Source organism: Solea solea, chromosome 1 (assembly GCF_958295425.1).
Source record: "Solea solea chromosome 1, fSolSol10.1, whole genome shotgun sequence".
NCBI lineage: Eukaryota > Metazoa > Chordata > Actinopteri > Pleuronectiformes > Soleidae > Solea > Solea solea.
The window spans coordinates 21,959,639-21,982,939 of NC_081134.1; the positions used below are offsets into that span (position 1 = coordinate 21,959,639).

General features: G+C 40.3%; 1 protein-coding gene across 6 annotated transcripts in view; it reads left to right on the forward strand.

Annotated features, from left to right (window-relative positions):
• LOC131470059 (la-related protein 4B-like) overlaps nucleotides 1-22,377 on the forward strand; it is a 37,479-nt gene extending 15,102 nt beyond the window's left edge. For 2 of the 6 annotated variants that reach the window (XM_058645574.1, XM_058645564.1), the window contains 15 exons: nucleotides 2,308-2,461; nucleotides 4,245-4,412; nucleotides 4,870-4,948; nucleotides 5,420-5,556; nucleotides 9,035-9,138; nucleotides 9,256-9,366; nucleotides 10,221-10,274; nucleotides 10,380-10,643; nucleotides 11,032-11,138; nucleotides 11,928-12,188; nucleotides 13,080-13,125; nucleotides 13,247-13,420; nucleotides 14,189-14,388; nucleotides 14,869-14,980; nucleotides 15,851-22,377. In XM_058645574.1, coding sequence (XP_058501557.1) covers nucleotides 2,308-2,461; nucleotides 4,245-4,412; nucleotides 4,870-4,948; nucleotides 5,420-5,556; nucleotides 9,035-9,138; nucleotides 9,256-9,366; nucleotides 10,221-10,274; nucleotides 10,380-10,643; nucleotides 11,032-11,138; nucleotides 11,928-12,188; nucleotides 13,080-13,125; nucleotides 13,247-13,420; nucleotides 14,189-14,388; nucleotides 14,869-14,980; nucleotides 15,851-16,189 — 2,310 coding nt within the window. In that variant the 3' untranslated portion in view covers nucleotides 16,190-22,377. Of the gene's footprint in view, nucleotides 1-2,307; nucleotides 2,462-4,244; nucleotides 4,413-4,869; nucleotides 4,949-5,419; nucleotides 5,557-9,034; nucleotides 9,139-9,255; nucleotides 9,367-10,220; nucleotides 10,275-10,379; nucleotides 10,644-11,031; nucleotides 11,139-11,927; nucleotides 12,189-13,079; nucleotides 13,126-13,246; nucleotides 13,421-14,188; nucleotides 14,389-14,868 lie in introns of all 6 variants that reach the window. The other 4 variants (XM_058645593.1, XM_058645583.1, XM_058645601.1 and 1 more) reach the window with 4 other exon arrangements.
• Nucleotides 22,378-23,301: the final 924 nt, after the last annotated feature.

The following is a 23,301-nucleotide window of genomic DNA, read 5'->3' on the forward strand; positions in this document are numbered from 1 at the left end:
TTTTCCACCTCATAACTTATTCATACACGTTCACACAGAGACAGAGTGATGAACCATATGCCTCACACATATGTGTCAGAAACAGACCAGCAATTAAACATGACCTATTTATATCCCTGTGTGTGTGTGTGTGAGAACTCCAATCACTTATAGATAAAGAGAGAAAGAAAGGAGGATTTCTGCTGAGATTAAGGAACTGTCCACACGTAGGTGGCGTTTTTGGACCTGGAACGGTAATTATTGTGATGGGATGTGATGATGTGATTTGACAGTTTTACCAACGACTGTCAGTGAAAAGTAACTAAAGTCAGTCAGAGAGGAGAAAATAGAAAGTCGGTAGATTTGTAAAAAGATTGGCTGGGGGTGTGTAAATTTGCTAAATATTCACACGGAAACAACACAAAGCGTAAACAAACATTATTTCCCTCTCTTTCCTTTGGCTCGGTTCATTCTGCCTCTGTTTCTGTTATTATATCTAATGTTTACAACGTCTACTTCTCTGTTTTTCGGTGTAACATTACAGCACCACTTTACAGTCCTGTCATATGTACTACAGGGTTTCGAGTTGTTTCAGGGGGTTCCGTGTGGACTGAGATACGGCAAAGAAAAGAAAAAGACGTCACGAGCGATTAAAGATCCCATCCTTATCTTTCCTTAGTGATGTGTAGGGATGGGCATTTCTTGCAAAAATGCTATTTAAATATAGTTTTAATATAATTTCTAGCACCTGAAAGTTGTGAAATCAATGCAGTCTTAACTGTGTGTTGAGTTAACGAGAGCAGCTAACGAGATGCATTCAAAGACCCTGGTCAATTTCATCACTTCTGCAGAATCGACAGCATGCCAAGTTTAGAGGAGCAGCCTCCAAAGTGCATTCAAAACCTTGTAATTTCTATCACTGCTGCTGCCACCTTGTGGTAATAGATGGACCACAAATTGCGTAAAAAGACTTGTTTTTCTTTTCTTTTTCGCTTTCTTTCATTTTCTTTCCATTTGTTGTCTATTCACAAATTAATCCCTCTTGTTTTTTTGTCTGCTTATGACTAACTTTGTCAATTTTACCAGGAATATGCCCCCCCCCCCTCGTCTTAATGTGGAGTGAAAGATGCTCATGATGGAAGTGTGTCTGTGTGTGCGTGCTGCTGACTCTATCATCCTGTCTCCCATCACTGAGACGCAGAGACGATAAATCCCAGCACTACAGCCGTGCGCCACCGTCCTCTGTCCGCGCTCCGTGAAGAATCACATGGCAGCTAACCATCTCCCTCCCTGTATTTATACATATGTTTATTTATTTATTTTGAAAGGTCAAGCAGTGCCCTCTCTGTACACATGTGGTGATGTCAGCAGCACTTTCTATGGCAGCCAGTCAGGCAGAGGGAGATATACTTCAGTACCAGGCTGGATTAGAAGCATAGGCAGTGGCGTTTGTGTGTCTGGTTTGTGAAATACGAGCCAGGAACACTGTTGTCTGCTGGTAATCTTGTATCATCCCTCTCTGTCCTCGCTCTTCAACTTTTGTGTTTGTGTCTTGAGTTTAATCCATCTCAAACGGAGGCTGATTTAATTTGGAGCGACGCCTCGGCAGGTGGCGGCGGTGGCGGTGGTGGGTGGTGTTTGAGCTCAGGTGTGCGCGACTCAGCACTCGTCCGGAGAATGACTCAGTGCAGTGGCGACAAAGCAAAAGCCCAGACGGACAGACGTTACACGGGAGAATGAATAGCCTGTCAGCGTCTGCAACGTCAGCACCGGTTCGCAGAGCCTCGGCACTGTCAACACAGCAGCTCGGACTGAGACATGACTCCCGGTCCGCGTTCTCCCTCCGTGTCTGCAAGTGATGACACTTTAGACTCAGTTGGATGTGTGTAAATCATGGATTGGATGCAGTGGAGCCTGATTCCGGCTCCGGCAGGAAGCTCCTGGCCCGGCCCGGTGTCTCAGGACCTCAGTGAAACGCTGGCTCTGACCACAGAGCTGGATTACAGCCTGTTTGCCTGTGAGACGTGTTTGCTTAACTGCTGCTTTGAGCCTTTTGTGAGTATGTCCGACAGCGGGGGCTGGACACACCTGGTCCCTGTTAGACTCTGAGTCTGTGTGTGGGGGATTGACGAGTGAATGTTAAAGGCTTTCTGTTGTTATTGATAATCCAGCACTAGTTAATTTTAGAAGACAGACAGATGAGGTCTGGACTCGGGCTTAACCCTTTTTGAATAAATAACTTGGTTGCGATCTCAGAGGGAATGGTACTTTTTCACATGGTTATTCTCCCTGCGTTAAAGTCCAAACTCTCTTGTTCTCTGTCCTTAGGAATCCGTCAAGGTTTCGGACCTTAACCCCAATGCAAAAGCATGGGCCAACCACATGTTTAGCCTGGACCCCAGCGGGAGTGCTGACATCACAACTGCTGCCCTGCAGCCATGGAAGGAAGGCTGCGATAGTTCTGCCGACCCCGGCCCTGAAGGTCAGTCTGGTACCTGGTGTTTGTCCATGTAGAGGAACAAGCATTAACTCTTATATCCTCATCCAAACAACACAAAATTAGTTGTTTTGTAAGGAGTCATTTGAGAAAAGGAATCTAATGTCAGTCTTGTATAAAGTTGAGTAAAAGTATTTATATAAACGAGTAAAATTAGTTATGTGACCAGTAACACAAATGTTATTTTAGTCTCTAAACAAAAGGCTTGCAGAGTAAAATCTGCGTCTGTTTAAGTCACTGCATGTTCATTTCTTTATCTCACTGTTAGACAGACTTTTCCTTTTTGTAAAACACTCACTCTCCCACACCAAAGTCCGTAGAGAAAATCTCACGGATACACAGGAGCTGCTGGTCCTCTGCTGCCCCGTGTGGTCACTTTGTGTCACTGAGGTCAATCTGAAAGAAGATTTTTAAATGCCAATTGTACAAAATAAGACATTAGAACTTAGTGATGGAGGCAGCAGTGGATCAACAACTCCTCTGTGTGTGTGATGTTAATATCACTGATTTTCTCTATGGACTTTGAAGTTTGTAAACCACTCACTCTCTCACACCAGTTTACAGTCAGAGAAGTTCTGTGACAGAGAATGTAGTTCACATATTGAGATATCTTAGACTTCAGCAGGTGCATATCTTATCAGGTTTTTTTTTTAGTGGCTTAATTCATTTTTCTCCATGTTTTCATGAGAATACGTGAATTCAATTCACTAAAATTAAGTATAAAATATAAAACTGTTACTCACAGACTCATATTTTTAGTTTCCCTTTTGTCTATTCTTGCCTCTGTTCTTGTCACCCCTTTATTCATTCACTCTCTGGGTTATATATTGACGTATGAATATTCCAGCCACACTCACTGTTCCCTCCAAACTAAGGAGCATAATCACTCACTGTAATGTGTCCAGCTCAGTGTTGCTGACAGACGGCGGCGACAAGGATGTGGGGACAAATCAGAAGTGATTGATTAGTCTGGACTTGACTCTGTTTGACGTTCGTACGATGTCTGTCTGTGAACACTGGTGATAGAGTCATCATTCACACAGAGACACTTTACACATCTCAACAAGTTTAATTTGTCTGTGTAATGAGGGCTGCAATGATTCTTCAAGTAATCTATTACTCAATTAAATTGATACGAAATTAATTGGTTTGAATCTTATTTTTAATAATCAAATCAGGGTTCTGTGGTGTTTTAGCCTCTTAAATGTGAATATTTTCTGGTTTCTTTGCTCCATATAACAAAGAAATCATTAAAATGTAATAATTTTGGTTTGTAGACAAAAACAAGACATTGTTTCCAGGTTTGATCAACGTTTTCTGACGTTTTCTGAACCACTAGATGGGAAAAAAAAGAATCGTCAGATTACTCAGTTTGAAGGCTTTGGATCATTTATTGTTCTGAATGTTAATTACATTAATGCTGCCCAACAAGAATGATTCAACTTTTGATTAAATTTTTGTTCAGTTTAGTTTAAAACCTTAATTCAATTTAAAGCTCCAGTATGCAACTTCTGCCTCCAAACAGATGTTACAGTATCTGTTCACCAAACTCTGGCTTGGGACCCACAGATGGGCCATGGAAGATTTGTTTTTGGGTCCCTCAGCAAACTTTCCCTAACAGTTTAGTTCAGATTTTTGTGCATATGTTTTAAATAACATGTCTTGATAAATTTTCCACTGACCTGTGGATCCAAAGCTCAAATATTTAAATAATGATGATGATGATGATTAATTAAAACAACCTTCTTTTGTTGGTTGTCACACACAGGCTATGACGCCAGTGAAGACGAAGCGTACAAAGAGCCTCTGCTGACTGACCCTGATGAGCCTCCACCAGTGGCAGTGATGCTGGCTGAGCCGGCACCCGTGGCCTCCGTCACCCCGGACTGCACCGAGCCGGCCTTTACTGACTCCCCGGACAAAGCCGGACACACAGGTGGGCTGGTTAGTGACCGGTTATTTGTTTGGTGCAGGCTGTGAACTGGTCACAGGGTTAACAACAAGTCTCTGTCAGGACCTGACTTTGAGACGGTGCACATTTGTCTTTCTTGTCCTTGTATATGATCTGTTTCCTGACTGCTAGCGGCTGAAACGCCTCCTGGTAAGAGAAAAACTCTTGGTGAGTCAGGAGATCAGATGAGGTCAGGTGTGGCGAAAACTGGGCTGGTCCCAGGGAATTTCAGTCAAATTAGAGCAAATCCTACAAGATTCTCACATTTCACATTTCACTGTTGATTCGGTTTTATGAAGGTGATAAATGAACTATTCTGCTGTTTTTTTTTTGAGTTTCTTTAGTTCCATTGTCGTCACATTTCCACATTGTCATGTTTTTACTGCCTTGCTCGGAGTGTAGTGTTAATGGTGTGTGTGTGTGTGTGTGTGTACGTGAACAGTTAGTGAAGCCCAGGCTGAGAATCCACAGGAAGGTTTGAGGGAACTCCTGAAGAAGACGCTGGAATTCTGTCTTTCCAGGTGACTTATCCTCAGTCATATGGCTCTTTTTTATTCCACATTTAATGTAAATAATAAAAGATGGTATACTTTCTTATTTCTACTCTAACTTGGACTTTTAAGTTGACGTTAGCGATTAAAACTTCTGATATTGATCGAAAACTTTTTCCTTTTCTGTTTGTAGTTGTTTTAATAGTTAGTCCTGACTGATTCAATGTGACCTAAAATGTTTAAATGTCAGTGTTGTGAGGGCAGTGTTTGTTTACTTTCAGTACAAATAGACCAGTTTGTGGTCACGTGAGACTATCGCTATGAGATTTATTGGTATATTTTGCTCAGGACAGGATTTTAGCCTTTTATTTTGCATTATATGAGAAACTACTACTATTTTGACCAATTTCATCTCGGATGCTATGCTCAGATGCAAATGATTAAGAATCAGTGAAACATGCATAACCACCAGCCCCTGTGCTCTGTGTCTTTGTCTCTCAGGGAGAATTTGGCCAGTGACATGTACCTCATCTCCCAGATGGACAGTGACCAGTATGTGCCAATTGTGACGGTGGCCAACCTGGACCACGTCAAGAAGCTCAGCACAGACGTGGAGCTGATCGTAGACATTTTACGATGTGAGTGAACCTCCGACTCGGTGACGTGTTTGGGTGTTTGTTCGCTGTCGACGTTTATTAACCCTTTTAGCACCATAATAATATATTTATTAAAACGCCTGGTCTTTTTTGTCTATTTTTGTCAATAATTGTGTCAAAAAAATGCCCTTTGAAATACACATGTGCTGCGGTGTCACCGGTGATCCCCGTGGTAGTTATTTAGTTTTTTTATTTATCCAGGTTACACACACACATTGAGATTAAAATCTCTTTTACAAGAGTGACCTGGCCAAGATGGACAGCAGAACACATAAAACACAATACAAATACAAGTTCAATATTAAGTGCAGTAGAAAAACATAAAAATAAAATAAAAAATAAGATTATTGACTAAAAACATTCACAATTTCCGATGGAGTCCGACTTCAAACTCATGACAACAGCCTTAAATTCGTTAAGAGTTACTAGATCCTGAAGCTTTTGCTGCTTCTGCAGCTTATTCCATGAAGACGGCGCAAAAAACTTAAAAGCTGTTTTACCCAGCTCTGTACGAGCTTGAGGAACAGTCATAAGCACCATGTCCTGAGACCTTACTGCATGGAGAACACATCTTCGGGACATATACAATGACAAATAACAAGGGAGTTTACCTAAAATCGCCTTATAAATAAAAACATACCAATGACTAAGTCGTCGCATAAAAAGAGAAGGCCAGTTTACTCTTGAGTACAGCGTACAGTGATGAGTTAAGGCTCTGCTGTTTGTAATGAACCTCAAGGCTCCATGATATACAGTGTCCAACATATGTAGACAGTGAGCTAATGCATTAATGTAAAAAGGTAGCTTCGACTAGTCGTTGTCTAGCCTCAAGAGAAAAACATGATTTATTCCTAAAATAAAAACCTAACTTTAGTTTCAGTTTTTTTTAGTAGTTAAAATATTCTGATTTAACACAATCTTTTTAGAGTTTGAGAATACCATAAGTTTGGTTTTATCAGCATTGAGAACAAGCTTCAGTTGACAAAGCTGAGCCTGCACTTGATCAAAAGCACTTTGCATGTACGCAAAAGCCTTAAATAACACTATCATCCGCATAGAAATGGAAAGCTGCATTTGGGACATTTTGTCCAAGGCTATTAATATACAAAGTAAATAAAAGCGGTTCCAGAACTGAACCCTGGGGAACTCCCTTACGCACTGTAAGCATCCCAGAAGTAAATCAATCAAACTGAGTAGCCTGAGTTCTGTCAGTGAGGTAGTTTACAAATCATCCCACGGTATGATCAGAAAAACCAATATTAATAAGTTGCTGTATCAGAATGTGATGGTCCACAGTATCAAACGCTTTAGATAGATCAATAAAAAGCGATACACAATGTTGATTTTTATCTAGAGCTTCTATGATGTCATTTCAAACTTTCATGGCAGCAGTAGTGGTACTATGATTTTTTCGGAACCCTGATTGATATACAGATAATATTTGATGAGAATGGACATAATCTTTAACCTGCTCACTAACCAGTTTGAGAGTGGTCTGTAATTATTTAAAAATTTTGGATCCCCTCCTTTAAGTAGGGGTAGAACATAAGCAGCCTTCCAGCTCTTAGGGATTTTGTTTGAAGCCAGTGAGAGATTAGAAAGATGTGTTAATGGTTCGGCTATTAAGTCTGCTGCTAATTTTAAAAACCTTGGTTCCAAGTGATCTGGACCAGACGGTTTTCTAGGGTTCAAATGCTTTAAGGCTTTGTGAACCTCAGCAACAGTAAAAGGGGTAAGATTAAAAGTGTGGTATAGATCGCTAGCATTGTTACCCAAATTTACAGATTTCACTGCAGAATGTGTGGCAGAATTGAACAAGAACCCAGAAGAAATAAAATGCTCATTAAAACGGTTTAACATTTCAACCTTATCATGAACAGTAATAGAGTCTTTGACTATACAAGAGGGTAATCCATATGAGTTTTTAGAAGCAGATAGTGATTTAATTGCTTTCCGGAATTTTGTCGGATCATTCAAATTTTCTTTTGGGATAGTTAGATAATACTCAGATTTGGCTTTCCTGAATAGAGAAGTACATTTTTTCTCAGCTGCCGAAAGACAAGCCTGTCAGCCTCAGTGCCTGACTTCCTTGCCTTTGCCCAAGCCGCATTATGTTCATGAAGCAGGACAGAAAGCTTAGCTGTGAACCAGGGGTTATCCCGACCCTTAATTCTAAACTTCCGCATAGGATCATGTTTGTTTAGAATTTCATGAAAGTATCATGAAGAAATGACCAAGCCATTTCAACATCGTCAATAAGGGCTATTCTGCTCCAGTCAAATAGATATAGGTCATATAGAAAACCCTGCTCAACAAACATCTTCAAAAACAAAACGAGGTTTGCATTTAGCAATCTTGGTGTCTCTTATTGCTGCTATCACACAGTGATCACTTACATCATTAGGGAAAACACCTGTAGCAGAATATTTAAAAGGGACATTAGTCAAATTTAGATCAATAAGGTATGACTTCTCAGGACGTTTTAGGTTTGGTCTGGTGGAGGAGGTAATTATTTGTGTCAGATTTAAAGAATCACACTGTGCTTTAAATGCATCAGACACAGGCGTCAACCAATCCAAGTTAAGATCACCAACCACAACAATTTCATTATACTGTATAGTATACATACTATATAGTATACTATAGTAAAAGGCTTAACCACTTTTAATGGCTTTAATGGCGTATGCTCACCTGCTAAAGACGCTGCAGGGCGAGACAACACACCCCTGGATTGATTTCCCTGGAGAGTTTGTCGAAGTGCATTCAGCAGAGTCTCATCTGCTCGTCAACGATTTATACTTCATTAAATTAAAGCAGTCTGTCTCTGAGCTGCACTTTTAAAGTTTACTTGTGCTGTTTTAAAGCGATATTTAATTGTGATATGATTAGAACAAGTTTGACACGCAGACTCTTAAGAAAATCAAATTTTAGCCATTTAAACAAAAACTACACAAACTGAAGAATATGTTTACCTTTTTATTTAGTCGTTATGTTGACGTTTCTGACTGGGAACTGAAGTTTTATTGCATTGTAAACCGCTCACTCTCCCACACCAAATCCCATAGAGAAAATGAGTGATTCTAACTTCACAGCACACTGGGGTTTTTGAGTGGATCTGTCCTCATCAGTGAGTTCAAGTGTCTTATTTTGTCACTTCAGCTTTCAAAAGTGACCACACAAGGCAGCAGTAGACCAGCAGCTCCAGTGTCCCTGTGAGCTAAAATCTCGGATTTTCTCTATGGGGTTAGGTGTGGGAGAGTGAGTGGTTTGCAAACTTCAGTTTCCTGTTGGAAAAGTCTGTCTCACAATGAGATAAAGACGTGGACATAAAGATATCGTAGACTTAAACTGACTTTTGTTAAGTGAAAAAAATCTGTTTTTCTCAATTTTCATACGTCAGAAATTGGTCTTGATGATTATGATGAAAAAACACAATAAAGATGCAAATTTTTCCTTGCAGCTCTGCCATTGGTCCAGGTGGACGAGAAAGGGGAGAAGGTGCGACCCAATCAGAACCGTTGCATCGTGATCCTCAGAGAAGTCCCAGAGAGCACGCCCATAGAGGTCAGTGTGCTTTAAAGACAAGTAGATTTACTATTATCTACTATTATATTATGTATGCTTATAAAGTCACAGATACACTGAAGGCTAAAAGCATGTGTGCGCATGTGTGTCCTGCAGGAGGTCGAGGCTCTTTTTAAAGGGGAACACTTACCCAAGTTCATCAACTGTGAATTTGCCTACAACGACAACTGGTTCATCACATTTGAATCAGAAGCAGACGCACAGCAGGTAATGACCAGCATTCAAGATCTGGTGTTTATTCTTCTTTTTAACTCCTTATTTGTTTTGAATGTATTTTTGTAATGTATAATTGCTGTATCCCACCAGTAGAGCTCCAGAAGTCACGTGACTCGGTTTGTTTACACCACCATGTCGGCAGGAAAAGCTTCTAAACAAAAATAATAAATTGAACCTTTATATACTGCCCCCTGATGCTTTTCATGAGTATTCTACTACAGAGAATACTTACCCATAGAAATAAAAACACGTAAAAATACGGCTTTCTAAATATGTGTTTATTTTGAGTCTATATCCTGATATAGGAGACATATGTGGATATAAAGTGTCAGTTTGTACTTCTCAAAGAAAGACAATACACTGTAAATACACTCTTAAATATAATATTTACTGTTTTACTGTATGCAGCTAATACCTGCCTTTATTTCTCTAAATGAAGGATTGTTTACGAGTGTACAAGGACTATAACTATGGCCACATTAAAATATTTTTTATTCTTTCATCAATATATATATATATATATATATATATATATATATATATATATATATATATATATATATATATATATATATATAATATTTAGTGTATTCCACCAATGTATGTAATATTATAAGTATGATTATCAATGTTTCCGCCTTTTAAAAGCAGGAAAAGTCATCACAGATGACGATATATAGATATGATATTGATAAAATGGTTAGGAATAGTGTGACGACAGCTACTGGAGCTCTACACACCATGAATGTGTTTGGTGGTGGATCAGTGGTGAATCCGCTGCCCTGCAGGGATTTAAACGGTCATTGCCTCACGTCATCCCTCTCTTCTTCTCCCCGTCGATAAAGGCATATCAATATCTGCGCGAGGAGGTGAAGACCTTCCAAGGAAAGCCTATTAAGGTGAGTTGCAAACATGGCACAATGACCTCCACATATTTCTGATGATTTATTCAGATAATTGTTCTGAGTCAAGCCTTCTATGTCTCGTGTTGTGCTGTGCACCAGGCGAGAATAAAGGCCAAGGCAATCGCTATCAACACTTTCATGCCAAAGAACGGTTACCGGCCGGTGGAGGTGAACCCGTACGCCCAGCAGCAGCAGCAGCAGCAGCAGCAGCAACAGCAACAACAGCAGCAGCAGCAGCAGCAGCGCTACACGTCGTCCTACTATATCCCATCAGTTTACAGCCCGCAGCAGCAGTTCCCTTTATACAGCCTCATCACACCACAGGCCTGGTCGGCCACACACAGTTTCATCGACCCCACACTGGTGAGACAGGGTTTACACTTACTGTTACTTTACATTAGATACTCGAGTATGTGAGCACAACATGTCACTTTTTTTTATCATTTAACTAAAGTTTATGACATTTACTGTACTTAAGAATCTGATATACAGTCTACTTAAGTTTAAGTTATGTAAAAGTAAAAAGTATTAATAAAGTGAGGAGTTAGGAGTGAGCCAAGGGTCAGCTGTCTTTCAACTGGAAGGTTGTGGGTTCAATTCCTGGCTCTGCTCATCTGCATGTGTCCGTGAGCGAAGACACTTAACCCGTGTTGCAGTGTGAAAACTGTCGTGTAAAGCAGCTCATCAAGACTAGAAAAGCTCTATATAAATACAGACCATAATACCAACTCTTCTTCCTCTAATTTTCCAGGTGGCCCCATTTCACAACAGCCAGTTCATGAACGGATTTACAACATCACACAGTTTCAAACCAGCGACGTCTCCTCTCACTGTCAGACACTACTCACTCAGGAACAGGTGCACATCTCTCACTCTTTTACTTTTAATCCTCTATTTAAGAACATGCACCGATTCACATCTGTTGAAAAGTATGAACTCAAAACCTCAAATATGGTTAAATTTAACTGTTTCATGGGTGAACATGTTCATTTCTTTATCTCACTGTGAGACAGACTTTTCCAACAGGAAACTGAAGTTTGTAAACCACTCACTCTCCCACACCAAATCTCATAGAGAAAATCAGTGATTTTAGCTCACAGATACAGGAGCTGCTGGTCCTCTGCTGCCTCGTGTGGTCACTTTGTGTCACTGAGGTCAATCTGAACAAAGGATTTCAAACACTGAAGTGACAAAATAAGACGTTTGAACTTGGTGATGGAGGCAGCAGTGGATCAACAACTCCTGTGTGTGATGTTAAAATCAGGGATTTTCTCTATGAGGTTTGGGGAGAGTGAGACAATGGCTAACAGCAAAATAAAGTGGCAAACAAGTAAGATATTTATTAATGTTTTTTTTAAACTGAACTGTCCCTTGATCAATGCTTTAAATCAGTGGTTCCCAAAGTCTCAGTCGGGACCCACACATGGGTCACAGGAGATTTATTTGGGTCCCAAACAAATTTCTAGCTTTTTTTTTCACTGAGTGTATATTTTAAATATCATGTATAAAATTAATTTTGAAAATTATTTTAATCAAAATACCACTTCATAATGAAGCTAGGTGGCTGTAAATGAGTCACTGTGTGCTCCCACACAGAGTTTGGCTTTAAATCACACATCGTGACTCAAAGTGTTTTCCGTGTCTCAGCAGGAATCACAGTAAACCTCACTTGAGGCCGACTATCCCCACAGCAGACCGCAGCACAGGGCTCCTGGACAGCCCCAGCCTCTTCCCCAGTTTCCCCAGTGAGAGACTGAACGGTGTTCGCAGCAGCCCGCCAACGCGCCTCCCCTCCAGCCAGTCCAGGACGAGGTTACCCTCCACCGCGGCTTTCCCCCGCCGGGACACCATCGGCACGGGCCGAGTCACTGAGCCCACGACCGCGGACTATTCACTGGGCCGAGGAAGGTACGACACAACTCTACTGCTGTCGTGTGTCTATTATGGGCTGGACTTATCAGTTATTCTCAGGGTTTTTAGGACATAATCGTTGGATCAGGATATGGCCGTAGATATTTTTTAGAATTTAAAAACGGCCAAGTGAACAAGGAACCGTAAAAATTTTGCTTGTATGGATGTAGTTTGCGTATAAAACCATGTCACAGCAATTTCACTCAGCCGTTGCTATGACGCCCATGTGAGGAGGTACTATGAAGTCATGGAAAACAACGTGACAGATACCAAACTGAGTAGAGTAGAGTTGGGCCAGGACTCCATGATGAAAAGCACCATAAACATAATGTCTGTAGAAGCTCAGACATTAGGGATTGTCAAACCTAGAAAGGATGGTGTTTCTCAAATGTCTTCAGTTTGAATGATTTCTTTGTTTTATGGAGCAAAGAAACCAGAAAATATTCACATTTAAGAAGCTGAAAAATCAGAAAACTTGTTTTAATTCCTTAAAAACAATTAATTGATTGCAAAGATAGTAATCAATTAATCGAGTAATTGTTTCAGCCCTAAATGAGTTTAAAACTACAGAAATGATGCTCTTTTGCTTCCTGGTTGGTTTCATTGAGCCCCATCTCAACGAGCAGCTGTTTCACTTCATTGTTGTTTCTTGTACTTTTCTGAAACCACTCCAAAAAACGAACTCCAGAATGTCATCTGACTTTGCGTGGTTGGTGACGTAGATGACTTCAGATGCACATCTCATGTGGACGCAGGAAAACACCATCTGTAAATAAAAAAGCAATAGTTGCAGTAGGATGCGGCGCACCGGACTCTGTATACACCTGTGTGAAGTTGCGTGGTTGTTTGAGTGGATGTTTGTAAACGAAGATGTTCTCTTTCTTAAAGGAAAAATGTTTCTACTTCTAGGAAAAAGAGGGATGAAAAGTTTACAGTGAGTATTTTCCTCGTTCTTCTAACATAGAGACACAGTAAAAATCCGGGTCACTGTACTGCATTCATTATTTATGATTGAGTGCAGCTTATTAAAGCTCCTCCTTCACTGTTGTGTGCAGAGAGTGACGCCGCAGTCGCCACCGCCTCCTCCGCCCAAACCTCCGTCTCCAAGCTTTGAGCTGGGACTGTCCAGCTTCCCTCCTCTGCCCGGAGCCGCTGGACAACTGAAGTCTGACGACGTGTCCGACAGCAGGCTGGCCAGCAGTGTCGTCGTCGGGACTTTAAAGGAACGGGTAAGAGAAAATACATGGAGATCACGCGCCGAAAATTCAGTTCACTGAATTCACTTGATGTTGAAATATGAGGAAGTATCTGTGTCAGACACTTTCACACCAGCAAGAGAATTATCCAAACCTTTATCAGGATTGTTGAGGTGAGGGGCACCCTCTAGAGTTGTTTTTTCTACTGTTGCTACTCGAGGCCAGCTGATGATTTTTTGAGCAGCTCTCGAGCAGATGTTGAAATGAATCAGGGTTCCCACAGGTCCTTAAAAAAAACATTCAAGGACCTTGAAAGTTTTTGAAAATTTCCCTAAATAGACATAGTCTTAGAAAGTGCTTGAATTTTGTGCAAGACAGAAGTTCAGTTGATATTTAGGTTACTGTCTCCTCCTTGTTTGTTACGACGACACCTACTGTTTCATGCCCTGTGCTGCTTAATGTATGTAGACGAGGCCGACGCAGGACAAACATGGAGACATCATCGCTAGCACTGTTGAGGACACTGTCCACTGTCTCTCTCTCTGAGATTCTCTGTAAAACAATGAGTGAGTAAAGTTAAAACAAGAGAGAGAGAAATTGACGACGTGATCTCTGGAAAATGAAAATTCCAACATCTCTTTCTCACCAAAGACAAAAGACTGACTTTCACCAAGATCCCAAGGATGATCACAAGTTGTCTTTCATTCTGTCCTTGAATTTGAGGGAATTGGTCCTGGAAAGTCCTTGAATTTGATTTCAACCCTTCAGTGTGTTCCTGAGCGTTGTTTGTTGTCGTTGCAGATCGTAAGCGTGGAGTCCAGCAGTACTGGACTCTCTCCAGTCGGCCCCAAAGAGGCACTACGATCTCCCGCCTCCCCGATGACGGCGAGCTTCCAGCCCTCACCGACTGCCCTGACTGTGACCGTGACCCCGACCCCCACCCCGGCACTGACCATAGCCGCCGGCCCCCCGCACAGTCCTGCTGCCTCCCTCCCAGCAGCGTAAGTACCCACTGAGTCACTGAATCAGGGCTTTTCTGCTGTTTGTAGTCACACAACCATGTTTAAAGAATTAAACCTAAACAGACTGAAATCGGGTTGAAACAGAGAGTGTTATCTGTAACAACAGTTTCTCTTAAAGTGTGAAGTAAATTTAATGTGTTTTGTGTTGTTTTTAACTGTTTGGTGTGCCAGTTATTGTTGTGTTTACAGACTGTGTCATATGTTTACCTTCAGTGACGCATTCACACATTTCTACTTTAGTTTTACTTATTTTTGGCACAACATGAACTTGTTGTGATGAACAATGTTGTTTAAAGATCTGTAAAGTTATAAAATAAGTAATTTGACCTCAGTCATTAGGCACTGGCTCCCTCTTGTGGCTCTATATTAAATGGCTAGGTTTGTGTCTCATAGATGACTGATATTAAAACTCAAACCTGTCTCTGACTCACACGAAACCTCCTCCTCTTTGTGTTTCAGGGAGGTGAAGGTGATGGAGGTGAAGCCGAAGGAGGCGCAGTCGTTTGTGGAGCGAGTTTCCGGAACCTTGTCCACCGCAAGCAAATCAGTGCAAGTCAATGGCGCTGCCACAGTCAGTATTGATTTCTCTTTTTATTTTCCTCCTCCTACTCCTCCTCTTCCTCCTGCTCACACTCGACGTCTCAGTCACTGACCAGGTCGATGTCAGTGTGAATAAAAGGGGGCGGGGATTAATCGGGTCTCTTAATTCCACTGGTCTCGCATCGATCTCAATTACAGACCAGTCGATTTTCTTCACCTCCTGAGGGAGGGAAAAAAGTTTGCTTTCTGAAAAACACGCACACACACGTATCAGTGTGACACTGACACAGAGAGGAAAGTTTGTATCTGTGAACGAATTGAGCGCAGTCTCACCCGTCGGTCCACGTCTCTGCGACAGAACACCAGCAAATTCTGGAAGTCGACGTTTTTTTGGCCAGAAGAGAAAACAACAAGAAGACAAGGATTCAAGGAAAAGTGAAGTGAAGTGAGGTTTGAAGGATGAGATATGTTCTCCAAGATGGCTGCCCCTTACGTGGTTAAAATTTTATTCGTAGACGTGTCGCGACAGTGTTTGTTTGTTGACGCAAAAATACCACGTAGAGTGTCACGAATGGTGGCTAGCCCGAGATATGTTTTGTTGGAAATCTTAACTCGGAGTTTACAGATTTTCAATTTCACAAGTGATTCCAAGACGGCTGCCACTTACGCTGTTGGATTTTTCTTTTAACCCGCAGACATGTCACCATGATGTTTGTCTACACAAAATACGTGGCGAACAGTGGCTAGCCTGGGATATGTTTTGGTTTTGACTCGGAATTTACACGTTCTCAATTTGGCAAGACTACTCCCAGATAGCTGCCACTTACACTTTGTCATTTTAATTATACACAGACATGTCACTGCGATGTTTGTCTACTCAAAATACTCCTTTCTTCGTCAGGAGCTGAGGAAGCCGTCGTACGCCGAGATCTGCCAGCGAGTGAAGGACGCCCCGACTTTGCAGCAGCAGCCTCTGCCGACCCTGACTAAGGAAGCCAAGCCAGCCACGGGCGAGGAGAGGAAGTGCCACGACACCACCTCGGGAGACGTCAAGGCCAGAGAGACACACCCCCTCTCCTCCAAACCCGGCTCAGTGGCTGTCGCCCCAGGCAACAGAGCCCAGCGGGAGATCCGGAGGCCGGGCGGGCGCTGGGTGTCCCCGCCCCCTCACTCTCACTCTCACCCGGGGAAAACCTCGAGCAAAGATTCCCACCACAGCCCGCCAAAGTCTCCGCAGTAAGGAGACTCCCTCCCCCTTCACTATGCTCCACAGATGCGTTTAAAAAAGGAAATCCAAGTCAGGGCTATTAATACTTGTATCCCAGAATCAGCAGACACAAACAAGCTTAGAGGACACTTTCTTTTTCTCGATCAGGGCTTGCAAACAAAAAGCACTTTACTGTGCATGTAGAGCACCATTCTTTCTTTTTACTCTTATTTATTTGCTTTTTCCTTTTTTTTTATTTTCCTTTTTTTCCTCCTTTTTTTGCGTCAGACGAAAGTCAGGATCGTTGTCGGAAGAAACCCCTCTCCCCCAACCCAACGCCCCCTAGAGGATGATGGGAAAGAGCCTGTATAAACAAACGTGTCTGGCTCTAAAGGTTTGATGATGATGAGAATTATGGGTCAAAATAAGCAGGCTATGTTTGTTTTAAACACTTAACTCGCATCCATATGCAACCAACCAACTTTTTCAGAAATTGTGGCGCGTTCCAGTTGTTGTTGCAAGTCGGAATTTAGGCATTTCCTCGCTTCCACAGTAAAAACACTGACGTACACGTTAAATTCGTAGACGTGTCGCGGTGCAGGTTTGCGTGTGCAAAGTACCGCGTAGAAAATTGCCAACGACTGATATCGCGACTTCCTCGACTCTATCATTTCCGACTTCCGCCGTTAGCAGGCATGCGGAGACTGGTGTAAGACCAGATGGTTTGAGGATGATTTGGGTCCATCTGAAGGGCAAGGAGGAAATGACATGACCACTAGCGTGTTTTTTTTTTTTTTTTTTTGTTTTGGTACAGTTTTCTGCGACAGGGAGGTGAGGTTTCATGTTCTCTCTGCAAACTCATGGTGCTAAAGACACCCGATCCCGCGTTTCTGTGACTGCAGCTAATCTCATACTGAAAAACGTAGAAATAACTTTTTGATTTGATTTATTTATCTGCTGTTTACCTCCACTAGACGGTTTAGAAAAAAAAAAGGGAAATAAATCCTTTTAAAGGGATAAAATCGAGATGCAAGTGGAGTTTTTCCATGAGCAGATTCATGCTGCGTTGTCTCCGTCGGTTGATTTTTGTGGACGCAGACGGACGTCAGCCACAGTTTAGTTAAGATCAATTTACGTTAATAATGTGTACAAAACTTTAACTGAAAGTTTTAGTTTTTTATTTTATTATTTCTTTTCGTGAAAGATTTGAGTTCAGGCTCATGTGAGCTCAGACGAACTGAACTTTTCCCTTTAAGTCGCAGAAACCGTGCAAAGTCCGTCCTTGGTGTTGAAGATGTTTAGCTCCTCCCTCTTTGTTTGTTTGTTTTCCACCTTGGCGTTCTCTCGTTGTTTTCTTCAAGATTGACCAAAGCACATGTCCTTTCTCACTTATCTTACTCACGATAAGGATTTAAATTTAAAGCACCTGTCGCCGTGGGTTACGATTTTTTTTTCTCTGTGTGAAAAATATATTTTTGGCGAGAAAGCGATTTCCAAAAACTGGAATTATGGTATGGTCCAGTCATAGTCGGAAATGTACAAATTTCCAATTTGGTAACTCGTTACGTAATTGTACGTTAAAATTTTATTCATAGATGCGTTGCGCCGCTTTTTGTGTGTGCGAAATACCGCGTAGAACTTTGTCGACGACCGATACCGCTAACGGTGGCTAGCCCGACATATGTTTTTGTCAGACTTCTCAACTCGAAATGTATGCATTCTCAATTTGACAAGACGATTCCAAGATGGCTGCCGTGTGGTTTCACTTTCACGCGCAGACGTGTTGCTACGATGTTTTTCAGCCCAAAACATATTATATAGAACGCCCCTAGCCTGATATTTGTCAGATTTGTCAACTCGAAATTTATGCATTCTCAATTTGGCAAGACAATTCCAAGATGGCTGCCACTTGCGCTGTTTACATTTTTTCCTTAGACGTGTTGCTACGATGTTGGTCTACGCAAAATACCAGAGGAGCGTCGCTAATGGCGCTTTCAATTTCGCAAGTGATTCCAAGATGGCTGCCACTTACTCTGTTTAATGTTTATCCGTAGACATGTCACAACACAGTTTGTCTACCCAAAATACCATATCACTAGTGGTCACTAGCCCGAGATATGTTTTTGTCGGACTCTGTCAATCCAAGTTTCCCAGACTTCGGAACGCACTGTTAAACTGAGAGCAGGTGAATTTCAAGCACATTCCTTTTATATTTACATTTTCTTTTCCTTTTTTGTGGGGGGAAGCTTTAAAAAAATCGCAAATATTTTAGGAGTTGGGAAGTCGTCGCTTCTGTTTCACTGTAGCAGCCGCTTCTCCGGCAACATAACCAACCCGATCTTTGATGTTCTACTGCAAAAAAAAAAAATTATCGTAACTGACTTTGCGAGTTTCGTGCGTTCGGGTTCGTATTTCGGATGCAAAAGCCTAAAAACGAAATAAGAAATGATGCTTATAATAATAATAATAATAAACTGTACGTAAACCCAGTATCACAAATCTACCCGCGCGACGTCGGACCTCGAACGTTTCGCACACGTCTTCCTGCAACGGGGAAAAAAACCCACTAAGTCAAAAACAGGAGCTAGTGAGGAGGACGGGGGAAAAAAAACCTGAACTCCCGCCCGCAGCTAGCTACTCTACATTTCCACGCTAAAGTTTTGTTTGTTTGTTTTTTTAAGATCTGAGATGCACTTGGATGGATTTATTTGTTAATTTTTTTTGTTTTCTTCTCATTGTCAACAATGGTTTCATATAGAAATAAACCATTAAATCACCATATCCACGTATTTATAACACAGTGCTGTTCATTCCATGAGGAAAATATCGTTATGCTTTTTTGTTTTTTTTTCTGTTTTAGGGAGAATAAAAGAAAAAATTTAGAGACAAAATCAAAGTCTCACCCCCACACACACACACACACACACATACTGACACACACGAGAGAAAGAGATCCAGTTTTTTGAGAAACTTGAATTTTATTTAAACTTGAAAAATTACGACTTTGCCTTAACTTTTATACGATTTAAGAAAAAAAAAAGTTTCTTTCTTTTCACTGAAAAAAAATAAGTTTGTTTGAGGAGAAAAAAAAAATCCCCTTAATGTTTAACTGAAGCGCGGCGGCGTGTAAAATAATTTAGTTGCGTTTTCACAAGTCTTACGTAACAAAGAGAATAAATTGTAACATTTTTTTCCTTTTTTTTGTGTGAAATGTACAAAAACAAAGCGTTTTTTTTGTTTTTCTTGTTAAATGTTTTTTTTTGGGGGGGGATAAACCTTGTAAATGCAAAACTAGTCAATACTGTATTAAAGATGTGCACTTTGAATATCTGTGCGCTTTGCTTGTACACTTGTAAATACTCAGAAAAATATAAGAGGTACCTTAAACTGATTATAAAAACTATATTGATCTTGTCAAACTTATTACTGTCGCTGTCGAGCTAAAAAAAACACCTTAATGTTGTGCTTTTCAAAATCTTTTTCTTTATTTTACTTTTATTTTCACGTTTTCTGATTGTACTTAATTTTTTAAATTTTGTTTTCTCACATTTTTTCCTGTGTTCCTCAAGCCCCTCCCCCTCCACTGTGCACTAAAGAAAGAGACGACAAAACCTTGCATGTCCATCAATGGTAATTATTTTTTTTAGGTTACGTCATTATTTAAAAGCACTACACCTCTTCTACTGATACAACACACATTAAATAAGTGTTTTTGTATGAGGTACTGACACATGAGTAATGATAGCTAATAGCTTATAGTGCCCTCTGCTGCCATTTGCACACCTAATAAAACCTACATAACTTTAAGTCTGTTATTTTAATACGGTTGTTGCTTTATCGTCACTGTTAGACAGACTTTTCCAACAGGAAACTGAAGTTTGTAAACCACTCACTCTCCCACACCAAAATCCATAGAGAAAATCAGTGATTTTAACATCACACACAGGAGTTTTTGATCCACTGCTCCCTCCATCACTAAGTTATAATGTCTTATTTTGTAAAATCCTTTGTTCAGAGTTACTTCAGTGACGCAAAGTTACCACACAAGACAGCAGAGGACCAGCAGCTCCTGTTGCCGCCAGCTAAAATCACTGATTTTCTCTATGGATTTTGGTGTGGGAGAGTGAGTGGTTTACAAACTTAAGTTTCCTGTTGGAAAAGTCTGTCTAACAGTGACGATGAAAACGTAAACACTTAAACTGATGTAAAATTTATTGCGCGAGTCTTATGCTTAGGATATTTGTAATAATTCTACAAGAAAAGTTGCTTCACCTTAAACCACAACACTAAAACTTGTCATGTTGAAGAAAGTTTGTTGACCTGAAGCAGCAGCGTTTCCGTTATTTCAGCAGTTTTTCTGTCCATATTTAAGGATCTTTAGCGTAGCTTAGCATCACCACTATAGAAGCACATGGTAAAAAGAGTTAGCCTGAAGCTTGTCGATCCACGCGTTGTTTTGACTGATATGTCATAAAAAATAAACGTAAAATCATGTGAGATTTTTTCCGTTGAACAGCAGACGCAAGATTTACCGTCTTTTCACTTGTTCATCGCATTTTCACGTTTCTTTACAGTGACTCAAACAAAAACGTAGAATGACCCTTAGCGACGATGGTCGGCTAACTGTTTTCAATGCTAAGCTAAGCTAACCTCGGCTCTGTTTGTCAAACAAACAGACTTTACTGTAATCGCTCGCCTTGTCTCACTAACTCAACTCGATGCAAATTGTTTGCAATATTTAGCAGCAGTTCATTGTTTTTTGTTAGTGTGATTGCAAACACCGATGGCTACCTACCGCTTTTTCGCAATCAAAGCCGATATTGCATCCTCGAGTATTGTCCGATAACTGATTTGTGTCTATACGTTATAAAACATTGAGACGATATTTAATTTTTTAGGATCGTGTAAAGACAGAAAAGCAACATAAAAAAAAATTGGATTTCTAATTTCTGCACTGGCAGCCACGACACTCAACGACAAAATAACATTTATTTTTTGTTTGTTTTGTTTATTTGTAAAATTAAAAAAAATGACTGAATCGTTGCTTAAAAAGTTTTACACACCCGAGTTTTGAGGCTAGCTCCAGAAACATCGGAAAAAATAATAAAAATGTGCTTGGTATTTGTCGTTTCCTTTCTTTTTTCGTTTTTGTTCACCTGTTTTTTATGTCAGGTTTTTGTTCTCCTGAGAAATAAATGTACAAATAATTCACATAGTTTTTTATTTATGTTGTTTTTTGAGAAGCCAACGTTTGACTGGAATCACAGCTGTTTTTTATTTTGTTTGTTTTTGTTCGCAGTCGTTGAAAATGTTTGTTCAAACCATTTTGATCACGTGTGGACGTTTTGATGAAAGAGAAAAAACAGGAAGTGTGTGATCGTACGACTTGTTTTTGTTTGTTCATGTTTTTGCGATTTTTCTCAAACTCCATCAAAGACTTTCTTTTTTTGGAGGAAAACTATGATGTTTTTTTTGTGTACGATGAAAACTCTTGAGGTCGATATGCTGACCTGCCAACTTTTTGGGACCTTAAAAAAATAACATGGACGTTGATTTTGCGAACTCCCAACCCCCCCCCCCCCCGAACTGTGAATGTGTGCATGTGTGGAATAAAAAAAAAAAGTACTGCCGACAAATCCTGATGACGGAACCTCAGATTTGGACGGTACCAACTTTCTAAAGGGATTTTTGTCGCAGGGTCTGGCGTTTGCAGAAAAGAACGCTGAGCTGCGAGCGTTTTCACGGACTTGTTCGCGGAGCGTCACACTTCCTGCTTCAGCTCCGCCTCCTTCCTGTCCGCTCGTCTCGACAGTGCCATCATTGTTCTTGTTTGTTTTGTTTCCTCAAGGGTGGCGACTTGAAAAAGTGCGCCCCCTGGTGGCATGTTCACCAACTGACTGGAACTTTTTAATCAACTCACTGTGGTTCAGCTCATTAACACGTGCTACGCTAATGGCTGCGGACAATCGTCGGAGTTTGGACACAAACGTTGTTTTTTGTTTGTTTTTCGCTAACGACACCTTTAACAGACGAGGAGTGGACGTTTGTTTGTTTTTGTTTGAGCGGGATTTTTTTCTTCCATGGAGACTGGAATCAAACGTTCACGTCGTCGTCATCTTACGATAATTTAAGTTACTGTGTTATGATGATGTAAAACTTGTCTAATTTGGAGAGAATAAAAGAAATGTAGCTTACTGAAAAATAAAGATTTAGGCACTGTTGTTGTTTTTACGACACATTTACTCCATTTTTCGTTAAAATTGTCTTGTGTTTTTGAGACGTAAAAAATCAAATTTCATTTTGAACATTAGTTCAGTATCCATTCAATCAAAAAACTTATTTTTATACGTATATAATAATACGTCCATCTTTTATTCAACGCTTTTTTGGGCATTAATCATTTGTATTTGTTCTCCTGCTTTAAATCAGACACACGTAAGTATGTTATAAATCTGCAGCCACTTTCAGACCCTAATGTTCCTGAAAATGTTTTCTAATGTTCACATAAGAAATTGTTTATTCGAAATACGTCTGAAATAATCTGCAGTGCAATAAAAAGTAATGTCATTCATTCACGTGTGAAGTTCTCAAAATCAATAAACTAAATTAATATTAAAAGGATAAACAATGATTGTAACATCAGCATTTTATTTAATCACATTCACTCCTTCATCCTCATCCTTCACTTCACGTTTTAATTTCACTTGAAAGTGTTTTAATTTCACTTTATTCCAGTGTTTCTCAGTCCTGATCCTCCCAGATTTTTTCTCTGCTCTAACTCACCTGATTCTTCCGTTCATCAGTTAAAAAACAAACATTAATTTAAATCAGTTGAATGTTTTTATTAAAAAAAGATCAGAAACAGCTGAGGATAAATAATTCTCTGGAAAGAAAAACTTTATAATATAAAATTCTTATTTCTGTCAGAAGTTTTGAATTTTTTCTTATTGTATTTTTATTTAATCACATTCACTCATTCACCCTCATCCTCTTCATCAGTAAGTCTGTTTTTGTGTGACTTTTTTCTAAATAAAATTTGAGTTGTGATGAAGGTGAATGAACACTAGATGGCAGCAGAGAAACGGCAGACAAACATCATTGACCTGTTTATTAATAACCTGTTAATGACCTGTTTATTAATAATT